The sequence below is a fragment of the Amblyomma mixtum genome, chromosome 3 (genome assembly GCF_055824585.1).
Source record: "Amblyomma mixtum isolate Tamu chromosome 3, ASM5582458v1, whole genome shotgun sequence".
Classification (NCBI taxonomy): domain Eukaryota; kingdom Metazoa; phylum Arthropoda; class Arachnida; order Ixodida; family Ixodidae; genus Amblyomma; species Amblyomma mixtum.
Genome location: NC_143014.1, coordinates 70590034 through 70615885, shown reverse-complemented (window position 1 = coordinate 70615885; position 25852 = coordinate 70590034). Strand labels below are relative to the sequence as shown.

The window sequence follows — 25852 nt, the reverse complement described above, 5'->3', positions numbered from 1 at the left end:
GTTCACCGGATTAACCGCAGCGTCATCGCAATTGGTCAACGGCACTGGCGGGAGGGTCTCCTTCGAGGGGTATCTGCCGCTTCGTTCTTAAGTTACACCCGACTATAGTACGTCGCAGGGGGCATTCAGTCCCTCCTCACTCTCTCCTATTTCACATCAGTTTTGCAACTGATGTGAAATAGGGCGGAAGGCGCGGTAAACGTCGTGCGAAACAGACTCCATCCTGCAGTACTTCCCCTCATCCCCGTGGCCGGAGGCATCACGAAAGGCTGACTCCCTACAGCGTATGCACGCGGCTCGCGACTTGAAATTTTTTCAAGCACCGCGTTCCTCCTTACTAGCTTCCAGGCTACCAGCAATTGTTTATTAGCTTATTTTAATTATTTACAAGATACTGCACGACGAGTGCCCAAGCACGAGTTGCATACAGAAAATATGTAAGTAACCAATATGAAGCATGAAAAAAAGAACTTCACCAACGAGACCTTTAACGGTACTCGGCGTTCGAAGTTCCGTTTTTCTCGGGGTAAACTTGTAGACTAACGTAGCTGGTAAAGCAAACTTTAGCGGTAATATGAATTAACACGCAAGTGAAAATGATAATAGGATTTCCGCACCTTGTATTAACAAAAACTTGTGTATCAATGTGCGTTCTACGCGAGAGCTAACGCATTGGAAAGCTTCCATCATTGCAGGTGGCGTTCAGGTACAGTGGCTTGCTTGCGCCTTCGTCGTCACTTCGGCGCACAGAGTGGCTGCAACACGCTTCCACTCTTTTCTTTCTTTTGTTCTTTCGACTCTCCACGTTCCATGTCCACATCAGTGGCCCAGTTGAGCCAGTCGACGGGCCTCCGTCCGCCCTCTCCAGGCGGTTCGCGGCGTGAGCGCAAGGAAGCGCTGGGGTTTTGCGTTAAGACAACCGACGTGGAACCATAAGAGTGTAAGTCATACAGCTATGGCTATAGAAAATCAAGTCATTTTTATGGTTTTTCTTTATGCCTTTGACCTTGTAACTAAATAAAACGAAAACGAACCTCGCTCTGTGACTGTCTGTTTATCATATAAGAAACACTGGATGGCGACTACTAGGGTCCGAACAGAGGTTTGATATGTTCTGCCACTGCAATGTGTTATCAATTTGTGAGAAGTCCAGAGACGTCACTCAGGCTGCTTTTCCGAAAAAAAAAGGAAAACTAACTTACACAGTCACTTCCGGTTCCGGGCATCCTCGTACAACCAGTTCAAACCGGACAGACGTGCCTTCCAAGAGCTCCGTGTCCTTCAGCTTGACCTTAAAGACCGGGGCGTGAGGTAGTATCGTGCCACCGGGGCTTGTAGGTCTCGAGTCAGGTTTAGCAACGCTGAGCGCTAGTAAAGAATAAAGAACATCAGGAAATGTCATTTAAAATTCCGGAATATTACCACCAAATTTACACTAACTGAGACAAAGGTGGACTCGTGCACATGATGGACTTAAATGTTTGCGCTATGTGCTTGCACTAGGTTAACCACTGTTGCACACTGCGCACAGCTACAAAACAATGCCACCATCAACAGTATTTCCGTGATGTGATGCCCAATACGCAGAAATACTGCAGGCCATAATTCTGTCTAAACGTATCAGGCAGAAGCGCCGTAGTTAATTTCTTAACACTCTGGCATGACAAATCCGCGCGTAACGCATCAGTTTAGCTTACAAGTTCCTTAAGAGTAAATTGATTTCTCTAATGTCTATTACACAGTTTTCTAAAGAGGCTGTCCTGACAACCTAAAAGAGAAAGAAATTACATGGTGTAATTGAAAACAGAGATCTCTCACCTGGTTTTACGTAGAGCGGAGCGCTGCACGATGTTGTTCCTTCAGAGTTGGACGCAATGATGGTGTACATTCCAGAGTCTTCAGAGGATGCATCATTGATGTACACTTTGTACTTGCCCTCTTCCTCACTTAGCTGAACACGCGACGATTTTTTCAGAGGAATGTTGTCTTTCAGCCACTGAATGGTAGGTTTTTCTGGGGAAGACACCTCACACTCCAAAAAGGTGTTGTCATTTTCTGCACAAAAGCGGCATAATACAAGCTTTGGTAAGGTATCTTTTGTGACAAAAAAACGCATAAAAAGAAAGAGGAACTCTCAATTTATTGCACTGAATGCCATAAATTACGCGTGGAAACTGCTGTGAAATAGCTGGAAAATAGCTGAAATAGCTGGACCACCAACGTTACACTTAGCTTCTCCTTTCCTGCGAACTACGTTACGTTCGAAGAAAGTGCAAGTGTGTGCTGAGTGTTATGGTAAACGAAGTGGAAAAAAGTGATTTTGGTAACGCACAAGAAGTGAAAAATTATACCATTACACCGTGTTCTACAAGAAAACTATAGAGCAGTTGAGCAGCCAGCAACAGCGATATGTTTCACCTGCCCTTCCATTCTTATAAGGTGGGAATAAAATTGTATGCCTGGTGCCTCGTTATACTACTGTCATTATTCAGTCACAGAGAAACGCATTTTCCTGACTACTGCATGACGTAGAAAAAAGAAAAGGTATATGTTCTCTAAAACAAAACAAGCATATGGTTAGCTTTCCTATCTTGTTATCGACATGCTTTGCAATACTTCACGGCGATTGCGGTTTCTGTAGGGGAAGAACACACACAAAATAATTTCCTTGCATGTTTAGGACGAGGAAATCAACCGAAGAGCCTACAGCGGCCCTTCAGAAAATAACCTGAGGGGTAAGCAAACTTAAAGGGTAAGTCTCTTTTGTGTCATGCAGAGGTTAGAACCTCAAAGAACAAATGTTGATAGCCTTCAGAACTGGGGAATGTGTGACTCCAGAAGCAGGTTAATTAGTATTAAAACACAGGGAATTTAAAAACGCGATCTCACGTTGCTATAGCTACTACACTCAAGGAACATCAAAACGGCAAACACAAAAAACACACGCCACAAATGCCCACAGATTATTAGCAAAAAAAAGAGAAGAAACTAACGTGAGCAGGTGAGGCCACGAAGAGCCTTGCGGAACTGCGGCTTTCCTGTGGCATCCTTCTTGGATGCTGTTAAATAAACAGATTCGTCTTCAGCAAAAGAATTCAGAGACTGAATTTCTGAAAAGCACCAGAACACCAGAAGTACAATTTCAATGCATTAAACTAACACTTGGCGAAGGCACCTACTCATATAGATACCTTCGGCAATGGCTGTTGGCTCTCGTTTCAAGAACAGTCGTTCAACAGCTTAGTGCGTATTCAGACAAGCAATTAAGTTGTACACGCTTCAAGTAAAATAGGACATTTATATTTTTAAATTGCTCGCTGACAAACTTACATGTTATTATGCTTTTTGTGCTGTTTAATGGGCTTGTACGTACTGGAGGGAGCGAAATAATGAAGTTCGTTTAGGAGTGGCCCTCTAAACACAGCTTTAATAGGATATAACGCGAAGTTCGGAAACGAGAGTCGACAGCGCTTAGTAATCATGACATTGCATGTACTTCCTATTAACCTGTTCAAAGCATTGGCGCAATGAAAACAACAGAGAAGATAGAGATGTACTAAATGACATCCATTCAAAAGCGAATACTAACGCAGAGGCATTCAAGTTCTATAACTAAGACGACAAACGTCTAGCTTCAGCAAGACCCCCGAGCAGACCTCTTAAAATCACTACTGAAATAACAACGTTGATTTTAGCTGAAATGCGAGAGCATCAATCGGCTAATCGCTGTGCTTTCATTGCTAACGTCAAAAATTATTCCTATGGTGACTGTTGGTGGGAACGATGAGACTTGATTGCCGGTGAATGTGTAGTTAGTTCTCCAGTGTTTACTTCGGAAGTGTAAAACCGATTGTACGGAGTTTTCAGCGTTCGGGCTCGCCTTAAACGTCGCTCGCACTATTAGCCTGCCTATCGCTCTGTCGGGGGGCGCCGCTTTAAAGGTGCACTGAAGAGGAATCTGAAATCGTCTTTTCGCCGCGGGAACTTAATCTGCACGTTCCGAGCATTCTTAGAAACTTCGATGTATTGCCCTGTGTGGCGGATTTTCCTAATTAAATCGAATTAACGCCCGGCTCCCGCCTTTTTTTTTTTTAATTCTCCCTCGTACGGTGGGCGGAGCCGACCAACGCAGGGAGTGCCTTTCACCCAGTCCCGTGGCGGCTTGCCGCTCTGCCATCGGCGGAGTAATACGTAGTAGTACGTAGAAGAAAATAGTCCGCGCGTATTTTTATTTCTGCGGGCTTATTTTGCGGTTATATTATCTGCAAATGAAACTATTTATTCGTGGAAACCTAAAAAACAAAATGAAGCGAAAGCAAAGCCTCCACGGAGCTGGCTGAAAGGCACTCCCCGCGTTGGTCGACTCCGCCCACCGTACGAGGGAGAATTCAAAAAAAAAGAAAGGCGGGAGCCGGGCGTTAATTCGATTTAATTAGGGAAATCGGCCACACAGGGCAATAAGTCGCAGTTTCTAAGAATGCTCGGAACGTGTAGATCGAGTTCCCGCGGCATAAAGACGAGTTCACATTCCTCTTCAGTGCACCTTTAAGCAGGTCCGCAAAGCGGTCGTTCACAGCGCCCACGTCCGGCTCGAACCACAGTGTCCCTCCAACGGCGCCAGTTTCTCTCTCTGCTCGTCTTTCCTTCTCCACTTTGCGCTTAAGCCCGAGTCACACTGAGGGAACACAACAGCGACATGAACCAAACATGTTCGCAAGCGAGCCGTCAACAAGTCGCCCAACCAACTTGTCCCACAACTTCTTGTCACACTGCACGAACGGCAGGGAAACGAGACAGGTTTCTGGGGTGTTCCCTCGGTATGACAGCTTCCGGGAACCGGAACAACAAACAAACAGCGTTCGTGGACACGGTTGGCGCTGTTCGCCGGCCGGGCGAATTTCCTGGCGACACCGCACGAACAAACCAAGCCCTTTGCGGTGATTCACCGCTTTTGTGCCTTTCGTGCTTGAAAACTTCGTTTGCAAAGTGCAAAAAAGAGCGCTTCCTTTCGTGGTAATGCTGTCTGCTACGGTACGGCGTCTTGCAGGCGGGTGCATACAGACGGGAAGGCTGCCCTGGCCACCGTCGGCTGGCAGGTGCGGCCGCCGTGGAGAAGCTCGTTCTCTCCCCGTCGCATTCTTGTGAGCAAGCGTACACTTCTGACGAACGCGGTTCTGTAGGGAGCCAAAAGGAATGTCCTGTTCCAGGGACTGCCTCGGCTGCGGGTTCCAGAAGTTTCTTGACGGGTTTGTGCACTAGAACCACCCGAGCAGGAGCCGGCATACGAGCGTGCCAGTTGCTCGCGTGAACATGCTGCCGTCGTACTCGTGCCGCCAGGAAAGTGACCTGATCGGGATGATTGAAGAGAGGCGTTTTCCATGGGATATAACAGACCCAAAATATCAACGGTGTGATCTGAAGGAATCTGTGTTTCAAGAGATTGCTAGTTGGGACTGTATTTCACAGGTGAGCGCGAGTTACCAGTTACCTGTCCTGCTATTTTTGAACTTGAGATGAAGAAGAAAGCAGTGCTGCATTTGTTTTCTTTGAGATAGCAATCAGAATAACTTTACTGGGTTCCCATTTGATTCCAAGAATGATGCGTACAATTATATCTTTTTTTTTAGTACTCTCAGAGCCTGGAACAAACTCGATGAATCTGCCGAAATTGTGGCGTGATTTGTAGTGACCGGCCGGGTTGATAATGCATTGTGGAACAGCAGCGCAAAACACAAAATGTGTAGAAGTAGACACAGGGCACAGAAAGTAGACGCATGTAGTCCGTGTTTAATTCTTTCGCATGAAGTTTTCGAAAACGCCTTTCTCAGGCGCCCTTCTCAGCCAGTCGATCATCCAGCGCGGTTTCTCTGCGGTGGCGGCTGGTCGTCCGAGTCAGAATCGAGCAAGGCTGCACCTCAGCCGCCGCGCACGATCATAGTTCGTCCGATATTCTGCAAAACCGCCAGTAGCTACGACAGCGCAAGGTGTCTCCAGTTTCCGCGGTTGTGCACACGCACGGAGGAGAGCGCGCGAGCAAAGGCAGAGAAGCGCCGGGGAACGCGATTGAGGTGGTTTTTCCGGTGTGACAGAGAGTTTGTGAACAAGCGGCGCACATGTGGCCAACACAGGCTGGCGGGAGACAGCGACATGTTTACCCTCTGTTCGTGTTGACGCGGTGTGACAGGATCGCCAACCGGACGAAAACATTGTTTTGTCGGACGGGTTGGCGGACTGTTTCCTCAGTGTGACTCGGCCATTACGGTGTGCTGAAAAGTAAAGCGTCAGCACGTGCCCGGGACGTAACTGCGCCTGCGATTGTATGCTATCTTCTAGGTCAGGGGTTCTCAAACTTTTTTGCTTGGAGGAACCCCAAAAGCCTTCAATAAGTTCCAGGGAACCCCCCCCCCCCCCCCCCCCCCCCCCCCCCCCCCCCCCCGCCCACCGCTTTCACTTACCAGCAATGTTGTCGAGTGCATTTTTGCAAAGGGAAAGTTGCAGAGGTTAGATGTTTATTGCACAGATTAATACAAATACTAATGTGATGTCTGATGGGTGGTACTGCTTCCCTTTTAAGAGCAAGTCAAAGCGTGGCTCGGTAGCACTCAGAGCCAGCCTCATATCAGCTGCCGGGTCAGGGCCGGTGAGGGTTCTCGCGGAACACAAGAAGACAGCCCGCGGAACCCCTGTGTTCCGCGGAACCCAGTTTGAGAACCCCTGTTCTAGGTTATCACTGGCGACGCACTCGTGAGTGCCCTTCCGCCCACACTTGTGAGTGCCCTCTGTTCGGCTAGTTTAGTTGTCCTTTGTAATCGTACTCTCTTTGGTCTCCTCCTACTCTCTCAGTTTCTCGATTCCAAATTAACACTAGAGCGCCCAGGGTTTCCCGATTGTCGTCGCATATCTGTATTTCATCTGCAAGTGCAAAAATTCGAAATTTGAAGTCTGCTTTTAAGGATCTAAACTGAAGCATAAATGCAAAGTCTATGAGTTTTGCTCTAAGCTTACACACAGGAGCGAATCAACAGCACAAACGAATAGTACGAAGTGCTTTGAACTAATTAGACTGCTTTCAAGTCTTGTTAACATCCTTTTAATCACACAGAAAAGTCCCCTACACTGCGTTTACATTCATAGCTAAAGGTGCACTAAAGAGGAATCTTCGAATTATTGTCCTGTGCGGCGATTTCCCTAACTTAAATCGGATTAAACCTCCCGCCTTTTTTTGAACTCGCCGCTGATGGTAGGAGGAATCAACCAACCGTTCAGCCAGTCCCGTGGCGGCTTGCCGCTCTGCCATCGGCGGAGTGATACGTCGCGATCGGCGAAATCAAAGAGTCCACAAGTATTTTTATTTCCGTGTGCCTAATTTGCAGCTATGTTGTCTCTGACTGGATCTATTCATTCACGGAAACCTTAACAAAATAAAAGCGAAAGCGAAGCCGCCACGCGACTGCCTCAAATGCACTCCACTTGTTAGTTGACTCCCCATACCGTCAGCGGTGAGATAAAAAAAAAAAAAGGCGGGAGCAGGGACGTTTCATTCGGTTTAAATTAGGGAAATCGGTCGCTCAGGACAGTAACTGAAAGTTTCTAAGAATGCTCGGAACGTGTAGTAGAGTTCGCGCAGTAAAAAGACGAGTTCAGATTCATCTTTAGTGCACCTTTAAAGACAGCAGTACGAATGCACAACGCAGTATTTCAGATTTTATTTGGAAGAGCAAATAGAAGATGGAGCTTTGTTTTAAAGCGGCCTTAGCAGCAATAATACGTAACACTCAGTAACGGTACATTATGTGCCATTAGATTTCCTACATAGCTTGCCTCGCGACGAGGAATAATAATCTGTGACAAGCCTATCAAGTCTTGATTAGAGCTCCCAATGCTTACACGGTCTGCTTCTTCGTGTCATTGTTTTGAACTTAGATTATCATGCCCTTCGTATGCCAGTGAAGATGTGGAAGCATGAGAAAGATTCCATGGTGCAAGAAAAAACCATGAATGAGCTCGCGATGTTATAAGCTTTCTTCCTTCATTAAAAACAACTATCTTGGCTGGCAAGCCTTCAGCAACTCCGGAAGTCTATTCCGAGTGGCATTTGTGAAAGAGAGGGGAGGTTGGGGGGTGAGGCTTGGAGCTCCGTTCCCAACCGCTGGCGCAGGAAGCGGCGACCCCCCCCCCCCCCCTTTCGTCCCTCCGTTCTTTAGTCCGTGCAAAGTTTGTCTCAAACGGCTTTGCAAATAACAAGTGATAAAGGAGTTCGAGTACGCACCGTCAATCGAAGTGACAGAGCCCGATCGGATGCTCTGAGTGGCGGCACTTGTGGCTTCCTTGCTGGCTTCGAAGATCTCGGCCCTGGGCATAGAAGCCGACGCAGGGTCGGGGCTCACGGGCACCGCCGTGGACTCGGATAGCGAGGTCGTGCGGCTGTAGCTGCTCTTTTCCTGCTGGCGCTCGGACGTGTCGTCCAGTTGCATCTCTTCGACCACTGCGTTCAAATGAGGCAGGACGGGTATAGTAAAGTCAACTTATGCCCCTTATCTTCCGAAGCTGTTTGTCGCTTCGACATTTCACAGCCACCCGAAATGAAAAGACACTCCAGCTGAGCGAAGCGATGACCCTACCTTCGCTGGCCACTCTGGAGGCCTGCAGTTCTCGCGCCCACTCCTTTTTCTGTTCGATGTCTTTTGCTCGGAGCGTGATTGGTACATCTTGACCCGATGAGTCCTTTTGTAAGATCTTGAGCGTAGCATCGTCATCTCCAGTCTCAACGATTTCTGACTCTGACGTCTAAAGAAGGAAAAGGGAAGGGGGAGCCCATGACAGCGTTTGTTGCGCCGGATGCATGTTTTGATTGCCAACATGGCAAAAATTCTGAACGTCCGTCATGTCAAAAGCCGGAAGTTTAGTGGCAGCGCAATTCACGGCTGTTCTTTTTTTAAAAATAAAAGTTCTGTGGATGAAGAGCAGAATAATTAACGCGTGCTGTTTTAACGTCGCGAGAAAAAAAAGGCGCCATTTCTACATGAAATCACCTTAACTGAAACATGTGATTAAGGTTAATCGATTATTTATTAATAATTCCTGAAATAACGTGATTTGTAAGGACACTAACGTGAGAGAACTTCGTAGCTGATGCTCTTGTGCTCTTTTTTATGCTTTTATGGTACCAGTCGTTAAGCCATGCAGTGCAGACTGCAAAGAAATAGAATATCCGCACTACGAATGATGCTGCACTGGGAGCAAGCAATACGCGCAGTTCCAAATGCTCCTTTATGCACAATAAAACTAGACTGAAGCATGTTCAGCAGTGTGCAAAGAAATGTACAAAAATGGACACAGAACACAAAACATTTTTTTTTTCTTTCGGCATGCGGCATAGACTACATGTAATACGTGCTGTTAAGAAGAAGAAAGAGCAAGTTCGGCGACTGTTACATAGCATGCATGAACAGCGCCGTGTGGTGCCAAAAATAAAGCTGCGCGTAACGTCTGGACAACAAAGCCACGGTACTCGGAAACAGTTGATGCGTTGACGATTCCTACAGCTTGCTAGTGTAAATTAATCACAGTGCATAAATTCTCTACACTTCAGCGCATTCGATAAGCATGCCAAGAAGCTGACAGCGAGCACTACAGGACAGAACATAGTACGCACGGTCTCCATTCACATGCAGAGGTCAAGCGACCGCGCTGGGCTGTACGCCTGTGTGCCGGCAACACTGAGAAGGGTGAATGCAGGAGGCAGTTCATTTTCGCACAACGTGTGACCTGGGAAGGGTTCTCACAGTGGACGGACGCAACGCCAATGTCTTTCACAGCGCGTCCTCACCTTGAGCACATTCTTGACAAGGTAGATATTTCGGTTGGCTCTAATTTTCTTCACTTCAGTTATGCACAACCTTCCTTTGAAGAGGAAGAGATAGCGTAGCTGTTCTCGGTTTTTTGCGTCGATAATATCAAACCATCCCTGTGCCGAAACACAATAAACAAGGTTGGAGCTAGAAATATTAGAGCGCGGCAGCACAAGTCCGCATACTCGGTTCTTGTCTAAACGGTAGCTTACGCGTACAAAGGTACAAAACATTACTGTACCCACATTTTTGTCTCGGATCGATGAAGCTTACGCTCCCCTGTCTTTATGTGTGTTTTCAAGCTCCCCGGTCTTCCAAAGCGGTGAGACCTTCAAGGGATCTTTACTTTGCGCTTAAACACACAGTTTCTATAGCAAGAGTATGCTGCAAATTGAACTCTAACATAATGCGAAGCTTCGCGATTAAGGTGTCACATGCCAGAACTTGTTGGTTTCTGCTATTTAGCCATCAGCCCTCTTTTGTTTGCAGAAAAATGTACATAAAGACCAATGTTCTCCTTTAACGTAAGTGCTTTGAAGTTTAAAGCATTCATCGCCCATTTCGTTGGTTCGGATAGGACGAAGTCGCTGGTCAGTTTAAGATGAGCGCACGGTTTCAGTTTATGCTGCAGACTACTTTGAAACCGAAAATTATCTTATTAGTGTTGTGTAACAGTGTTCGCAAGCGATACTCACCTATAAACGTCTTTTTTTTTTTTGTCCAATTCATCACAGTACCTAATCAGATCGGGAATAAGCATGTCGTGGTCTCGTTTGTCTGTGACAACAATTATAGGAGTTTTCACACCGTGCAAAGCCAAAGAAACGTCATCAGCATTTTTGTGGCGCTGCAGCGCACATTTGAGGGCAGATTTTACAGTAACATAAATACAGTTGCCTTATTTGAGTTAGAAGCCATTGTTGCTGAGATAATTCTGCAAAGGACACTATGTAAGGAAAGCATTAGCAGGCGCGCGCATTCCTATAGCACGTGTGAAATTATACTGTTAGGTGCATAGTCCATTTCAGTGGCTGCAGCTGAGTTTCACATGCAAAACAAGAAAGAAGTTAGAGACAAGATGTGTCATGAAAGGCCTTAAATGCGGCCCGTGTTTTAATACTTTTGTGATGTAGCCCGCGGACAGAATGTGGCAAATTTACTCAGCCCTGCGCCGTCATGTAAACTGACGTTTGATTAGCAAGGTAAGATAACGACAAGTATATATTAACTGATGTAAGCTTGAAGTGACTGCTCTTTGAGGCGCATGTGTTCAGTGGAAATTAATATTTTCGGCATGAACAAACTCTTTGAAGGCAGTGTGGGCATGGGATAATCAGGCCACAAATATCAATTGCCACTAGACACATTTTATACTACAAACTTACAGGCATTAATATGCATTTGTCATTAATCTGGGCGTCACGAAAAGAACACTGAAAGTATCGCTTGCAAGGCTGAGATCAACGAGATTATTATACAATGGGAAATGCACGTCCACGGCATGAAAAGACGGGCATCAGACGGCAGTCTCCTCAATGTGCCTGATATTTTATGCGGCAAACACACACACGTGGATACTCGGAAAACAGGCGTTGCAGCAAGTTACAGCGGCTGATGATTTCGTTTTATTCGTGAAGCGATCGTTACAGGTCCTTTTTACCAGCATAGTAAGTGTTACTAGTTAAACTGAAATTATACTCACGTGTTTGATGACTCTTCCCCAGTTGTGGATGTTTCCGTGATAACCTTCGATGGCGTTAATGTACTGAAGGTCTGATGCCCTCTGAGGAATGGCCTGCATGAAATCTAATGCTCTCTGTAAATCTGTGTAGTCTTCATGGAGGCGCGCTGTGTACTTGATGAGTTCCTGGCAGAGTGGAAAAAACAATTATGTATTTGCACCCTGCGATCAGGAAAGCGGGAATAAGCGAACCTCCGTTGGTTTCATTTATGTATATGAAAGCAGTGGCATGTCCGAATATATAGCTCAGTTCTTGCGCTCTTGATGTTCACCATTCACTCTACGACACTGAATCTTGCTGATATCCGTGCTAACGTTTGACCAATACGGTATACAGAAACCGGATAGATAACAAAAACAATAAATAAATGGTCTTACTGATTACCTACTTCTTGCTGTGTTGCCTTTTAACGAAGCGTAAACTATAACAGTTGCAATGCCGCTACAGTTCAGTAAGCTACAGAAGCGTTTCGCTTATCTGTATGCACAGTGCAGGGGAGTTACTCTGCGGGTGTCGCCAGTTTTGACATGTCTACTTCGGACCGCGTCGATTGGCTCGAGCTCGAGGCTCGACGCCGTGACTGCGATCAGCCCCTGCCCTAAAGCAAACACAGAGCCCTTTCGAAAGAAAGCGCCTCTTGTTGCGCACAACTGCAACTAGGTCCAGCGCCATTATGCAGAGGTCGTCCATCAATCGAATTGCAACAACGTCTGTATCGGCGCTGCATATCACGGTACAAAGATATAGCGACCTACGGGTGGGCGATGACTCGGTGGTTTTGACATAATAGATATTTTGCCTAAATAGGAGAGGGGGGGGGGGGGGGGCGATGACTCGAGATATTACGGTAGATATGTCTAAACTGGAGACACCCGTAGAAACACCACTCCAGAAGGCTCCAACAACGTTCGATTTCAGCATGGATACGCTTACAGTTGCAGATATTCACATGAGCGCCGTTAACGTTTACACGCTTCCCAGCAGGTACGACGTGAACGCAAAAACACACTCCCCCATTCTCCATCGAGAAATAAAAAAGAAACAAGTAAAAATGGTTCACACATGATCGCATGAAAGGACTTACTTTCAGAAGCAGCTGGTAGTCGTTAATGCGCTGAATAGGTAGCTTCAAATGATCCGACAGAGTCTTATCATCGTTTATTTTGGCACTGAAATCCTACAGAAAAAAAATCATAAAGAAAGCAGCTTTATTCCAATCTGTCGCGAATGCTTTCACCCTAGCGCTGACTCATCGTTTGTATGCGTGTACTTACATCGAAGTACTCTTTAAGCGGTCCAGATTGCAACAACTCTTGAGCACGAGGGAAATCTTCGCAATACTTCACATGCTTATCGAAGTCGCGCTCCTGAAGGAGAATAAAAATTGCATACATGTCAAAGTTCTGTGATGCTGAACTGGAACTAAACATCTGCGCTAATAAAAATTACGTGATTTTTACCAGCCTCAGAAATGTAACGCCGAGCTTGGCGGGTTCGCTGGCATTGAACTGAACACCTTTAATCAGTTCCCTGAAAGGAATAAAAGAGTGCACAAACTTTAATATACGCTCACTCAATCACTCGTTTGAAAAAATTAAATGAGCAAAACTACATTGTACGTATACCCGCGGCGTTGGCTCAGGGGCTATGACGTTGCGTTACTGAGTACGAGTTTGCAAGTTCGATCTCGGTCGCGGCGGTCACATTCGGATGAAGGTTAAATGAAAAAAAAAAAAAAAGCCGCATCCTGAGATCTCGGTGTCGTTTAAGAAGCGTCCCAGAGGTCTAAACTAGCCTGGAGCCCTCCATTCAAACTAGCGTGATATCCCAGCCATATACCCGATGCCAAAAAAAAAAAAAATCAATTTCGCTTTCACGAACAATTCCCAGGGGACAGTTTTCCAAGGGAAGCTTATTAATTAGTACCCGACGCACAGTGTTCGATAACAAAAATGAAGGATAAGAAAAATCGCCTCCTTAACTACGAGATTAAGAGAGTTAAACCACAAACCCCAGCTACTTGTCCCTACAAAAGAACCTTTCCATTAAGAAGCTGAAGTTTTCAAACCAATTGCGTGACACAGTTACCATATGTGACCGTCTATACTTGTGAACGCATACAGCGCTTCGCTCGGAAGCAGATTTTTGTCCGGAATTGCGGGTGAACAGCGCTAATTGTTGGCTCGCCATATTCGCTTCAAAGTTCTGGCGTTTTTTTTTTCTGGTCTCGTTCGCGTTAAATATATAAAGGACGCAACATAATAATGTATGCGCAGTTACCAAAAGATACAGAATTTACAATTAGATTTAAGGCCGCAATAATATTGCATGTATAGAATCCCAATTTACAGTTGAAGTATAAACAAACAAACAGTGCCAACAGTGACATGATACTCTGCAGAGCTGTCGTTCTGAGAGGAAACAATAACGCTTTATTACGTAACGACAACAATTTTTTTTTTTTTTTTTTTTGCATCCAGTTCCCTGAGTGACTTTAGTTCAAGCGAATAAGCCGCTGTTGACGCGCACCAAAATTTCCACGGAGCAAGTTACTCACGTATTGTGAAAGTCACAAATGTCCTTGAAGTTGCTGAAGAGGACGTCCTTCTGGTCTCTCAGTTCTTTCGGCATTGATGGGTTTTCCATTTCTTTCAAATAATTATTTACAACACGCTGCATGTCTCTTGAGAAGTCTTCCTCAGTTTCAACGAGTTCCTTTACTACCGCCCTAAAGAGGAGAGAGAATATTACATGCCTGGTGAAAGACCACCATGTTGCTGTTTCCTGTTCAAGAAAGTCACAGTTAGGCTTCAGGTTTGCAACTTACTAGAGGTATACGCGAGAATTTTGATTCGTATACACATTTCGTAAACCTTGCGGACAGCAAGCATCATGTCCTTTAGACTAGCCCACGTTTTCGCAGCACCATTCCAATTGCATAACCCGTATTTGCAGGTATATTGTGTTTTACATACTGTGTACACGTAATGCACGCGTAGCGCATGCGCGAGAGATTCCTACATGCCAAACAGGGCCATGATGAAGCTCCTTAGGACCCCGTAAGTAAGAACGAAATGAGAAGGTGCGTACGCTTAGGCGACGCCTTGTCTAGAAAAAAAGCGACTGCGGTCATGACACTAACTTATCCTCTCCTAATAGGGAGTGTGACTCATAGATTATTAGTGAATAGTGCGCTTACTCTCTTTTCGCATACGACTCCCTGTCCTTAGGGGCAACCTGCTCCTCGATCACAGCGCCTTGTTTCTTCTCCAAGTAACAGCAGGGAACCCAGCCTTCTTGAGAGATGCCTGTTCGGCTCGATCTCGTCCGTACGCGCCATCTGCGAAATGAAGTCAGTCTTTATTATTTCAAGACGGCAAGGCTCTTGTAAGCCGTGCCTCATTTCTTGCTAAAGCGCAAAGGATTTGGAAGAATATAGGCATTGCAGGTCTCCTCACGGGAGAAAGATACTGACACTAGAGAAATTTTACATCAAGCTGCTGCCGTATGGTATCAACGTGCAACTTACTTTCGAGGTTTCGAAGTGTCTATTACTTCCACTTCTTGGCCTTCTTTCAGCGGAAGTCCTTCCTCGTCACTTGAAAGGGGCTTATAGTCGAGGATGGCCTCGTAGATTCCGCCGATTACCTGCGAGGGAAGGGGACAAGATGTAAGCCACGTGACCAGCATTATTCTGTCAAAAACCGACAAAAAATACTGTGCCGGTGGACGCTGACAATGCTGCAGTAGTAATCGCAACATACTTATGTGGCAAGGAACTTCAAGCGAGAGAATGCGACGCCATACTTCAACTGATCCCTCGCGTCAGCAGGTCTCTCCTATTAATGTGCAGGTCTCGATTAATGTGCTACGGGACTTATATAGCGATCAACTGCTTTGGGACCGTGTGTTAACCACCTCGAGAACAAAGCCGATATCTTTGTTGCGATACACGCGACGAAGATACTTCCCGGCCGACAATAGAACACAGCCGCTGCCTCCAGATGTATTTACGATATCATTCCTTGGTCTTTAATTACGCCTTGCATTGCTCGCTCACGACTGGCATTGTAGTGAAATGGTGGCTCGACATGACGCGCATAAAACCCTACTCATTTCATAAGTTTAAGAATGCACAACTAGCAAGGCTAACTCGAAGAGCAGTTCGCAACACACAGCCTGTAAAAGGATATCGGCTCCAAATTTTTGCTTACGTGCTTTCTTATTTCAAATCATGCGTTAGGCATTAGTATGCATGGATCACACGGTGGTATTCATTCCCCTACGACCTCTAAACAATATATAAATGAAATTCTTTTTTCGTCAACCGAGTTTCGTCAACCGAGAGATGGGTATGACGTGTTAGAAACGCTTAGGTCACATGCGGCCTAAAAAGAAAACTGCAACAGAATCGTTGATGCGTAGTTTTAATTAACTGCAACGCAAAGCCAGCCGACTTCAAAAGCTGGAATGACAGGAAGCGATGTATCCGTGATTATATTGCAGTTTTTTATGTCTTCCGTGACCTAAATGCTGCTTAGACGTCACAGTCGCCGTTCGGTCTATGAAACCAAAGCCGAAACAGCATGAGAGAAGAAATTCAATTATAAATTAATTAGCGGTTGTAGGCGAATACCGCATGATGATCTACGCAAACTAATATCCTGTGCATCATTACAGAGAAGAAAACGTGTATATAACTGAGTTGGATATAGTCTTTTAAGAGCAAAAATTGTTTTAGCAGAGCCCTGCAACCATGCACTGACTCAGAAATAGTGCTCCAGGTGTCGATGGCATAGCTCCAGTCCCGGTCAAGAAAGTAGCAGATGTCATTGCGATACCATTAGCACATATAGTTAACCTAATGTTCACGACAGGCACATTTCCACATCAGTTGAAAATGGCTCGTGTCACTGCCATTCACAAAGGGGGTGACATTAATGATTTAAATAATTATCGGCCGATCTCCATTCTTTCAGTTTTTTCTAAGATTGCAGAACTTGCAATCAACACACGTCTTTCTCAATATCTCGACAAAAACCATGTCATCTCCAAGCAACAGTACGGATTTCAGAAAAACAAAACAACTGAGGCCGCCTTACTGGAAATCAAAGAAAAGCTAATTGAAAACATAGAAAATAAACTGCTAACAGTTGGCATATTCCTTGATATGAGGAAAGCGTTTGACTCGGTTAACCATAAGATATTGCTTGAAAAAATGCAGTGTTATGGAATACGCGGCGTTCCTTTAACCTTATTTGCTAGCTACCTTAACAACCGATTTCAAACAACTATCATTAACGGTATTTCTTCTGGGATCGGTCAGATTGTGTCTGGTGTGCCACAGGGCTCCATTCTAGGACCAACGTTGTTCTTATTATATATTAATGATATCGTCAACCTTCGTCCAGCAGACAACATTATAATCTATGCAGACGATACTAACGTATTTTTTTCAGGGCAAGATAGTAATATTTTGCAAGCAGCCTCCAATAGTTGGTTATCCCAATTGTCTGTTTGGTTAAAATCAAATAGGTTAGAGCTTAATGTCAGGAAAACAAAGTACATACTGTTTAGAGCCAAAAATAAGGAAGTTCCGAACAACTTCCAAATTCACTTCGAACAAGCTCCTGTAACTCGTGTCAGCTCTACAATGTTCCTTGGAGTCATTTTTGAAGAACATTTACTCTGGACAGATCATGTAAACTACGTTTGCACTAAAATGGCTCGCTCTGTTGGTATCCTAAATAAATTTCGCACAATACTGCCTCGAAAATTCAAACTACAAATTTATTTCTCTCTAGTCTTTTCGCATGTACAATATTGTTTGCTGATCTGGGGAACGACTACCTCAACCAATCTTGTGAAAGTACTTACTTTACAAAAAAGAGCTGTACGAGCGATTGATAATTTACATTACAGTGAGAGCACAGGTCCTTCCTTCCTCAACCATAGACTGCTAACCATCACGGCGGCTTACCACAAGAAGCTTGCTGTTTATGTCAGAAACCTTATGAAAGGAAACTGGCAGACTTTCGAGAGCACATATTTAATTGCCCAAACAGCATACAGTCTTAGGCACCCTCAATACCATGCATCAAAATCCCGTACAAACTATGGGTTCCAAAAACTAACTCACATAATTCCTCATACATTAAACACCTATCCATATTTAACAGAATTGTCACTACAAAATATGTCCGAGGTCAGATTTAGGAAAACTGTTCATGAATATTTTTGTTATAGCTAGTTGTGGTGTGTTTCTACCTAATCAGTTTTTGTCTTTGTTATGTTTGATCTTAGTTTGTTGTGCTTAGCTCTATGCATGCCTGATCTCTGTTTCGTTGTCAATATATCCGCTGTTTTTCTAGTTTCTGTTACTTATGGAAACTTTGTACCATTGCCAAGTGCCACTTTGTTTTGTTTTGTTTTTTTTACATGGGGAGGGCAGGCCTCTGTCAGGCGCTACTAGGCGCCTTTAGCTTGCTCTCCCTTGTTTGCAGTCTCTGTACTGGCCAAACAAAACCAATAAATGAAATGAATTTCTCCGACGATGCAGTTTCCTTGCCTCTGAGCGCTTTCTCTTCCTTTTGGAACTTCTATTGTGCTCCAGTGCAACCAACAGGGGCAAACCTAGTGCTGCACGGACAACACGCGATATCATAGGCCGATCATGCGTCCCTTTGTGGTCACCATTCTCTCACGATATGTTAGGGAACATGCTGGTCGTCTTGTTTCGCACAAATGATAGTATCTTGTTCACTGACGCGTGTAAGTGGTTCTAACGCCTATATGTGTCATGAAGGATGGGAGGGTTTGAGTAAAACACAGAAATGGGACAGCAAGAGAACTTCCAGGTCCCTTTAAAGGTAACCTTGAAGAGATGCGAGACCTAAAAACCTACAGCGTGATTTCATTCCAAAGTACAAATGCACGTATCTTGACACCTTTTGGCTATTGCGTCTTCATTACACACTCATGCAAATACTCCTAACTGACCGATGAATCGACTCCAAAATCTCACTACAGTGTCGTTTATTACGAAAGAAGAAATTGAAATTCGATGAAGAAACCTTGAGAACAATTATGGGGCCATGTTAAAGACGCTCATACTGCAGCCCCTCAACTCAGGTAGCCTCAGTGGCGCACTCATGCTTCTGCGGTCATATGACCCAACCTTTGTGTGTTATTGCTATTCTGTATTTAGAAATTGTAGCGCTATGGGTTTTAAAATCGAGAACACAGACGTTGAAACCGTTGACACCCAAGCCCGGGCCGCACAGTAGTTCGTACTGCATGGGGCAGTAAACAAAAAAAATTACGTAGAAAATTGCTAAAAGAACTAGCTACCAAAAAATGTTTGTACTCAGCTATACTAGATTCAGGTAAAATAAGAAAAAAACAATAACTTACAGTTGCACTGCATCTTCTTATTAAAGAACCAAAACTGGACCGATTGAAAGTTTGACATCGAACACAAGCAAGCCATCACCATCAACTACTTTCGTTGCATCTACATGAACAACCATGCACGTAGGCTCAAGACAGCACTCTTAATTCACCTAAACTCATACACTGCATGGCCAACATGCAATTTTTGTCATTGACTCTAATGTGCAGAATTATATACCTCAGAATAATAAAATAATCATCAAAACGTGTGCCATATTGCAAATATCATTTTTTATTTATTTATTTATTTATTTATTTATTTATTTATTTATTTATTTATTTATTTATTTATTTATTTGTTTATTTATTACAAATACCTCAAGGGCCCTCGGGTGAGGGCTTTACATGAGGGCAGTGTATGCATAAGCAGTGTATGCCACAAACAGTGCTTTGAGAAGCCTTATACGTAACTTTTAACTAATACTCCGCTGGCGACGTTGGGTGTGGACAGAGGCGACAATCTTCAGCATTTAAATGCTGAATTTGGAGTAGTCAAACTTTTTTGTCCCGCTGTTATGCCGACGTTCTACACGTGCCTATCGGCAGGGAAGTGAACCACTTCCTTGTTTAAAAAAAATAATCAAGGCTTAGCACAAACGCTCAAGGTCACGTTTTATCTCCTTAGTCCGTAATGCAATCAAGAAGGGAAAAGAAAGGTACAAAGATGGTCCTCTCACTCCTCGCTCACGCGACAGCGCTCCTGATGCATCAAGCTTTACTAGCTGGTGAAGTAAATCTATATAGAAGTCATCGTGCATCACAGCCTTCCTTCACGTCTTTCTGCAGCGAAGAAATACGTGCCCCACAAAATACAAGGCCCGATTTAAACCCCACCAATGATGAACGCTTTGCCCAGACGAAGACATGCCCTCTTGTGGAAACGCTGGCAACCACCCTGAGGCATTCCCTTCCCTTGCTCACTTTGTGAGAGTCAAGAAACCACCTGCCTACCCTCCCTCTACCATGCCCCAACTTCAGTCAGTCAAGAAGAATACGAAAAGGGAGGAACTACAGTAGTCACGGGAGGGCAACGCAAAAGAACTCCTCCCTATCAGATGGTCCCAGCGTGAAGAGGGCCTCGCTCGAAGGTGCGCCAATTGTCACTGGTGTCTGACTCCAACACTTAATAGCGCCGCGATAGCGAAGGGCGCGAGCGGTAAAAGTCGAAGCGAGTCGGCACACGAGTTCAAATCACGCTCGTCACTGGTGCCAGTCTTTGCCAGCGACCACCTTTCCGCTATATTCCGCAGTTATGATCCCGAATGGCGAGACTTGCTCAAGCTGGCCAGTTACCATTTTTAAGAAGCGTGACTCACGACTCTAAATTGCTCCAAGGGCTTCATTTGCCGGAGTATTATGAGCACCCACAAGGACGAGCTGAGGCGAGACACCGCGAGCGAGTGTGGCGAGCTGACTGTAGCGCTTCCGCGGCGCCGTTCCGGTTTGATGTAAAGCGCTGCAAACTGGGGAGTCCCCGCTGCCGGGAAGGAGGGGTGTGCGCTCTTCCCATATGGGCCCCGCCGGGCGACATCCGTGCGACCGCACACGGAGCGGGACACGGCCCGAGTCCGCGCACAAGGGCGGAATGCAGACGGTCGCGGACAAAGGCATGTGCCTGGAAAAGACGCGCTTCCCCGCGACACTCATCGCGCCAGGAGACTGGCGCCAGCCGAGTCAGGAGAACGGAGACAAGCCGCGTTTCTGGCATAAATCCAGGTTCCGGGCCCCACGGTTTGTGTTCCGCGCTTTATTGCCAAGGAAAAACATCGACTGTAGCCAGTCGGGAGTGGGCAGGTACCGCTCCAGGTGTCAGCTCCAAGTAATTGTTTGGGTTGCGCTGGGTGGGGGGGAGCACACCTCACTCGGAGGCTGCCGTCTTTCTTCGTCCCATTTAATGAAGCAATCCTTTGCGCGGACTGCGTCGGAGGAGTAAACAGCTAAATGTAGGACTCACAACGGGACTCTCCTGTACTACCATGCTTCTTCACATGCTTATATGCTGGCTGCTAGCACGACACAAACGTTTCTGATTGTAGCTAATGACGAAGTTGTCGGCGGGTTGTGGTTATAACATTGCAAATAAAAGAAGACAGTTTCGACTCCTATGCCGTATTTAATACGTATCGAGAACAAAGCGGTATTTTGCTAATTTTTCCGCCTTTTTTCCGGAAGTTGTATCTAGAAAACTGACCCGAACTTTATTCTTGTAATTTTGTGTTTCTGGGGATGAGAACCCCATAATACCGCTCTAGCAATATGTGTTTGAAAAGCGTTGTAGCGACCACAATTAGTGCGTGATTCACTTGTTGCACTGTTTTAAACGGCTTTTAGGGTATGAAAGCATCGAGAGGTTCAAGGAATGAAAGAAAATTTATTCCAAAACCAACAAAGCGTCACGTGTGGCACAAAGACAATGCAAAGTGTTTGTACAATGATCGCAGAGGTGCGAAGCTGCGAGTCGAGTTAAAAGCAGAGACAGAGAAACGCCGAGCGACAGGTTCAAGCGTCCCATGCTGGATTCCGTATTCACGAGACTGGCACGAGCGTAAGTGCTCTGTTCTATGAAGCGAAGTGTATCCATTTCGCGGGCAAGTCCCACTGACAGCCGCCGCAAGCTGCACACAAAAGCGTTCGCTTTGCAGTTCAGCCTAGTTGCTGTTGTGGTTCATGAAGACGTCGTCGTCTTCCCGGGCGCTGACGAGCGGAGGCACCTCGTCGTCCTGCTGCGAGCCCTTTCGGCCAGGGACGCCGTTCGCGGCGCACTTCGGCAGGTCGCAGATGACGACCGCGTTCGGTGAGCCGGGGACGTCGTCGTGCGCTATGCCGCTGTCTTCGCTGGTCTCGGTGTTCCGACGCTCGCTCTGGGCGTCCCACTCGCTCCAGTCGAACGGCTCGTCATCCTTGTACTCTCTCCAGTCGCCGGTATCGACGAAGCGGGTCTTCCGGTTTCTTACGTGCTCGTAGTACGTGACCAGGTCGAGCTGCTCGACGTAAGTGTGGAAGATGCCGTAGGCTTCCATCTTGGCGAGGAACTCTTCTTCGCTCTCGACGATGCCGAGAACATCACGAATGCGCCTCACGTTCGGCTTGTCCATGCCTTGAACGAACTGCTCCACAACGTGATCACTTGTTGGTGATTCACCAATATCGGGAACCGCAAAATTTTTTATCGCGGACCATGTCTCCAACTTCTCTTCCAGCTGCTTTATCTCCCTGTTCTTGATCACTTTGAGGCCTGCCGGAAAGATGTCTTTCCTCTTGCCAACGATAAAGAGGCCGATCCTCTTGTTGTTAGTACGTATAGTGGCTATGCCGCCGGGTATCATGATCTCAACCTCAGGGAGGACAAGAAACTCCAGGAACTTCTTGTCCTCCCTGGTGAGCTCGCAAAGCACATCCTCTTGTACCGTCAAGTTTGTGCCCAAGATGGGGTAGATATAGGTGTCGCCAAGAAGGGCCTTGTACTTACGGCACATCTTGTTGTGGAAGTCATACTCAGTCACCAGCGTCGTCTTGCCATCGTCCGCGATGTAGGGGAAGATGTGCTTGTAGTCGGCGAACACCTCGCTGTTTGCCGTGATGCGGCAGCCGCTGCTGACAGACGTCTTCCGCTTGGGGATGAAGGGCACGTAGTGGTGCACAGACAGGTCCACGCCGGACACCCTGCGCACGTTGCTGCTGCGGCGCTGCTGCAGCCTCTTCTTGGCCTCTTCGTCGAGCGGCAGTTCCACGCTCATGGCGGTGGGCGTGTGGGGCGTGCAGGACGAGGGTGAGGTAGCGGCACCGGGACGAGCACGGCTACCTGTGCCTGGGCTTGGCTCTTGAATGCAACGTTCGACGGGGCAAAACACAACGCTGCCTCATATAGCGTGACTGCGGCGTGAAAGCACAAGCAAATCAAGGGAGGTGGCGGGCCGTCACGAGGCGTGCGCTCCGTCCCAGCCAATCGGAGCCGGGCAGAAGCTCTGGCGCAGATGGACGCTCTCCAAAGCTCAAGAATTCAGTCGGGCCCCGCGACAAACAGGGAACGCTGGTCTCAAGTCCCTAGGGTGCTCCTCCCTAGATTTTACACTCTTATTTCGGCGCACCCTATTGGCCCGCGAAGCGGGGATTAAATTTAGCTCCACCGCATCTCTGTTCTGGTGCAAAAAAGAACAACGACAAATTGGATCTTGCCAGCTTACTCACCCTGCGGGACAAACAGCGCGAGATAGCAATTCTTATTCGGCCAAATTTAACCGGCCTCCAAACGAGGCTGGGTTCCGACGGGGCGCCTCCCCTCCGCAACCATCTATCGCCGCTGCATCAGCCTTGAAAACTCGGAAGAGGCATTCTTCAGATGCCGTTAGCTCAAGTCATGCGCCATCCTTCAAATAGAACGGCCCGTTCAACGCTGCTTACATGGCACGCCTTCGCCTATACGCTCCGTTTTTCACGCCATCTGATTCGCAGCCCCGCGTTAATTGGCGGCGCGAAATGAGGGCTTATTTATCGCACGGCGCGCGTTCGTCACTCAAATGCGACAAAGCAGCAGGCTCCGAGAGGCACTTTCCACAGCTGCTAGTGCAGTAAACCACGTGATGGAGGCGTTGTGAGAAGGCGCGGGATCGGTCAACGTGACGGGCTGCGTCATGTTAGGTGCAATGCACTCACAAGCAGATCTCGGCCTTACGTTGACGTCTTCACAAAAAGTCTTCAGTGGAAAGAAGCCCTCTAAAGAAAGTGTTGGTACCTGTTTCACACTCGAAACTTAGTATGAAGTTCTGACTTTGCCAATTAAGATCGCAGATTAGTAGACTTCTGAGGAGAAGTACCGATCGCACTGATCTTTTGGGAATTACAAGTTCTGCGCGCCACACTGCACTTGTACGCATTACTGGAGCATTTCGCCGTGTCAGCAAATGGGCGGATGTAAGCCCGCAAGGCTAGCTCAGTGTGTACATGTGCACTGCCTCGAGTAGGGCATATAGGATGACATCCGTGATTTTATTACTGCGGTGTGAGTTGGATTGCTGAGCTTCGCCTACTGCCTTGACAGCGGCAACAGTCTGTTGAAACGGCTTCATATCCCACTGCTTCTCCAGAAGACTTCATTCAAAATAAGTAAAAACATTTATCTCCACTTGACGGTCGCTGACACCGCCCCTCGCAAAGGTGTCATAAAATTGAAAAGAAACTGACTGTCACATGATAAAGCGCCGTTGCTGTCATTCGGCCGCGATCCAGCGCTCGGAACCATGACAGACGGCGCGCCGAATTGCCAAACAAGCGCGGTAACCACTGTATATACACGCAACCCATTATTTCTGGCTCCTGTCCCAGCGACACTCTGTCTGGGGCGCCGCTTCACACCTCGATGCGTGAGCTTGGCACAGGCCAGGCGCCACTTTATTTAGCATACGCCAAGGGGCGCTTTTTGTCCCCAAAGAATCGCCCACAGCACAATTATACTGTACCGACCCGTCCTTGACAGTGCTCGGGGTGGTCCGGCGAACCAGGGTCACCTAATTAGGACCGAGTGAGCGACTGCTTCCCAGTTTAAACCTATCATAAAGACCTGCGCTCAGCGCTTTTCCTGCTGATTAATCGTCCTTATATGTCTCGTATTTTTCTTTCTTTCTCTAAATAGACACAGAAAAGGCACCTTGTGACCTCAAGGGCTAATTTCAGGTGTTCCTGGTAAACGTTTGACACAAAAGGACCGGCCTGTTGTTGCGCTTTAGCATCACTTGAGCGTGGCAAAACTTGACGAATGAAAAACAAACAAGAATTAATACTGCCAGAACACAGTGCATCGATCTGAAGTGACACTTTACGAAGTAGCGGTCTCTCGAAGAGGAAACCGAAGATGCTATCAAGTTCTCTAAATGAGCAATACTTCATCGTTTCAGTTGATCAGTTTGGACGGACGCAATTTCCAATAGACACAGCACAAAATGATAAAATGCCCAAACTTCATTGCTCCCTTCACGAAAGAAGAATGTTGTCACCAGACAAGTTTGATAGAGCTCCGGAGCCAGTGTGCGTGCGGGTGTTCTCAAGGGCACCTTTCACGCCGGCTGCTGCTGAATGTTCAGCAGGGCTTGATTTACCTGCGGCGCCCAATTAATGCCCCCAAAATATTTTAGGGCAGTTCTGGTTCGATATGGAAAGAAGAGAGCGCAGAGGAACGTGCAGGGAGGTACGTGGAGGAGAGTCACACGCAGGACGATGTTCGACAATGGTTGAGCTGTAATCGCGGGATTTCGTTTGGAAATAGCGCTACTTATACCTAAATAAGTGACATTCCAGGACTGCTAACTTACGTGGTGCCTTGTATGATAGTGGAAAAAGGCCGCCGCGGTGGCTCAGTGGTTATAGTGCTCTGATGTTGACCCGAAAGACGCGGGTTCGATCCCGGCCGCGGCGGTCGAATTTCGATGGAGGCGAACTTCTAAAGGCCCATGTGCTGTGCGATGTCAGTGCACGTTAAAGAACCCCAGGTGGTCGAAATTTCCAGAGCCATTCACTACGGCATCTCTCATAGCGAGTTGCTTTGGGACGTTGAACCCCATAAACTAAACGAACTAAACTGATAATCGAAAGAGGTGTTTAACCCCTTATGATTCTTTTATAACGAATAAACAATTGTCCTACTCGTCGTGAGTTGATGCAGTTTCGAGATGTGCAGCGAGTGTAGAACTAATATTTTAACGCTTTGCCTTTTTCTCCCTCGCGGCTGCAACTTCGGCAATAAAGAAGCAGTCATTTTTTGTTCGTCTGGCTGTCTGCTCACTGCGGATTGGCTTGTTCGTTCTAAGCAATAAG

At 46.5% G+C, this 25852-nt stretch overlaps 1 protein-coding gene across 6 annotated transcripts in view; it reads right to left on the bottom strand.

The window, feature by feature from the left end:
* The window catches only part of Obsc (Obscurin), a 161443-nt gene that overhangs the window by 81329 nt on the left and 54262 nt on the right, over positions 1 to 25852 (bottom strand). For 3 of the 6 annotated variants that reach the window (XM_089579582.1, XM_089579586.1, XM_089579587.1), the window contains exons 4-16: positions 15123 to 15241; positions 14793 to 14933; positions 14151 to 14321; positions 13054 to 13123; positions 12868 to 12960; positions 12678 to 12770; positions 11554 to 11718; positions 9830 to 9967; positions 8622 to 8787; positions 8270 to 8485; positions 2994 to 3110; positions 1819 to 2055; positions 1203 to 1368 (exon numbers count right to left, since the gene is read on the bottom strand). In XM_089579582.1, the coding sequence (XP_089435708.1) occupies positions 1203 to 1368; positions 1819 to 2055; positions 2994 to 3110; positions 8270 to 8485; positions 8622 to 8787; positions 9830 to 9967; positions 11554 to 11718; positions 12678 to 12770; positions 12868 to 12960; positions 13054 to 13123; positions 14151 to 14321; positions 14793 to 14933; positions 15123 to 15241 (1892 nt within the window). The remainder of the gene's footprint in view (positions 1 to 1202; positions 1369 to 1818; positions 2056 to 2993; positions 3111 to 8269; positions 8486 to 8621; positions 8788 to 9829; positions 9968 to 11553; positions 11719 to 12677; positions 12771 to 12867; positions 12961 to 13053; positions 13124 to 14150; positions 14322 to 14792; positions 14934 to 15122; positions 15242 to 25852) is intronic. The other 3 variants (XM_089579583.1, XM_089579584.1, XM_089579585.1) reach the window with 3 other exon arrangements.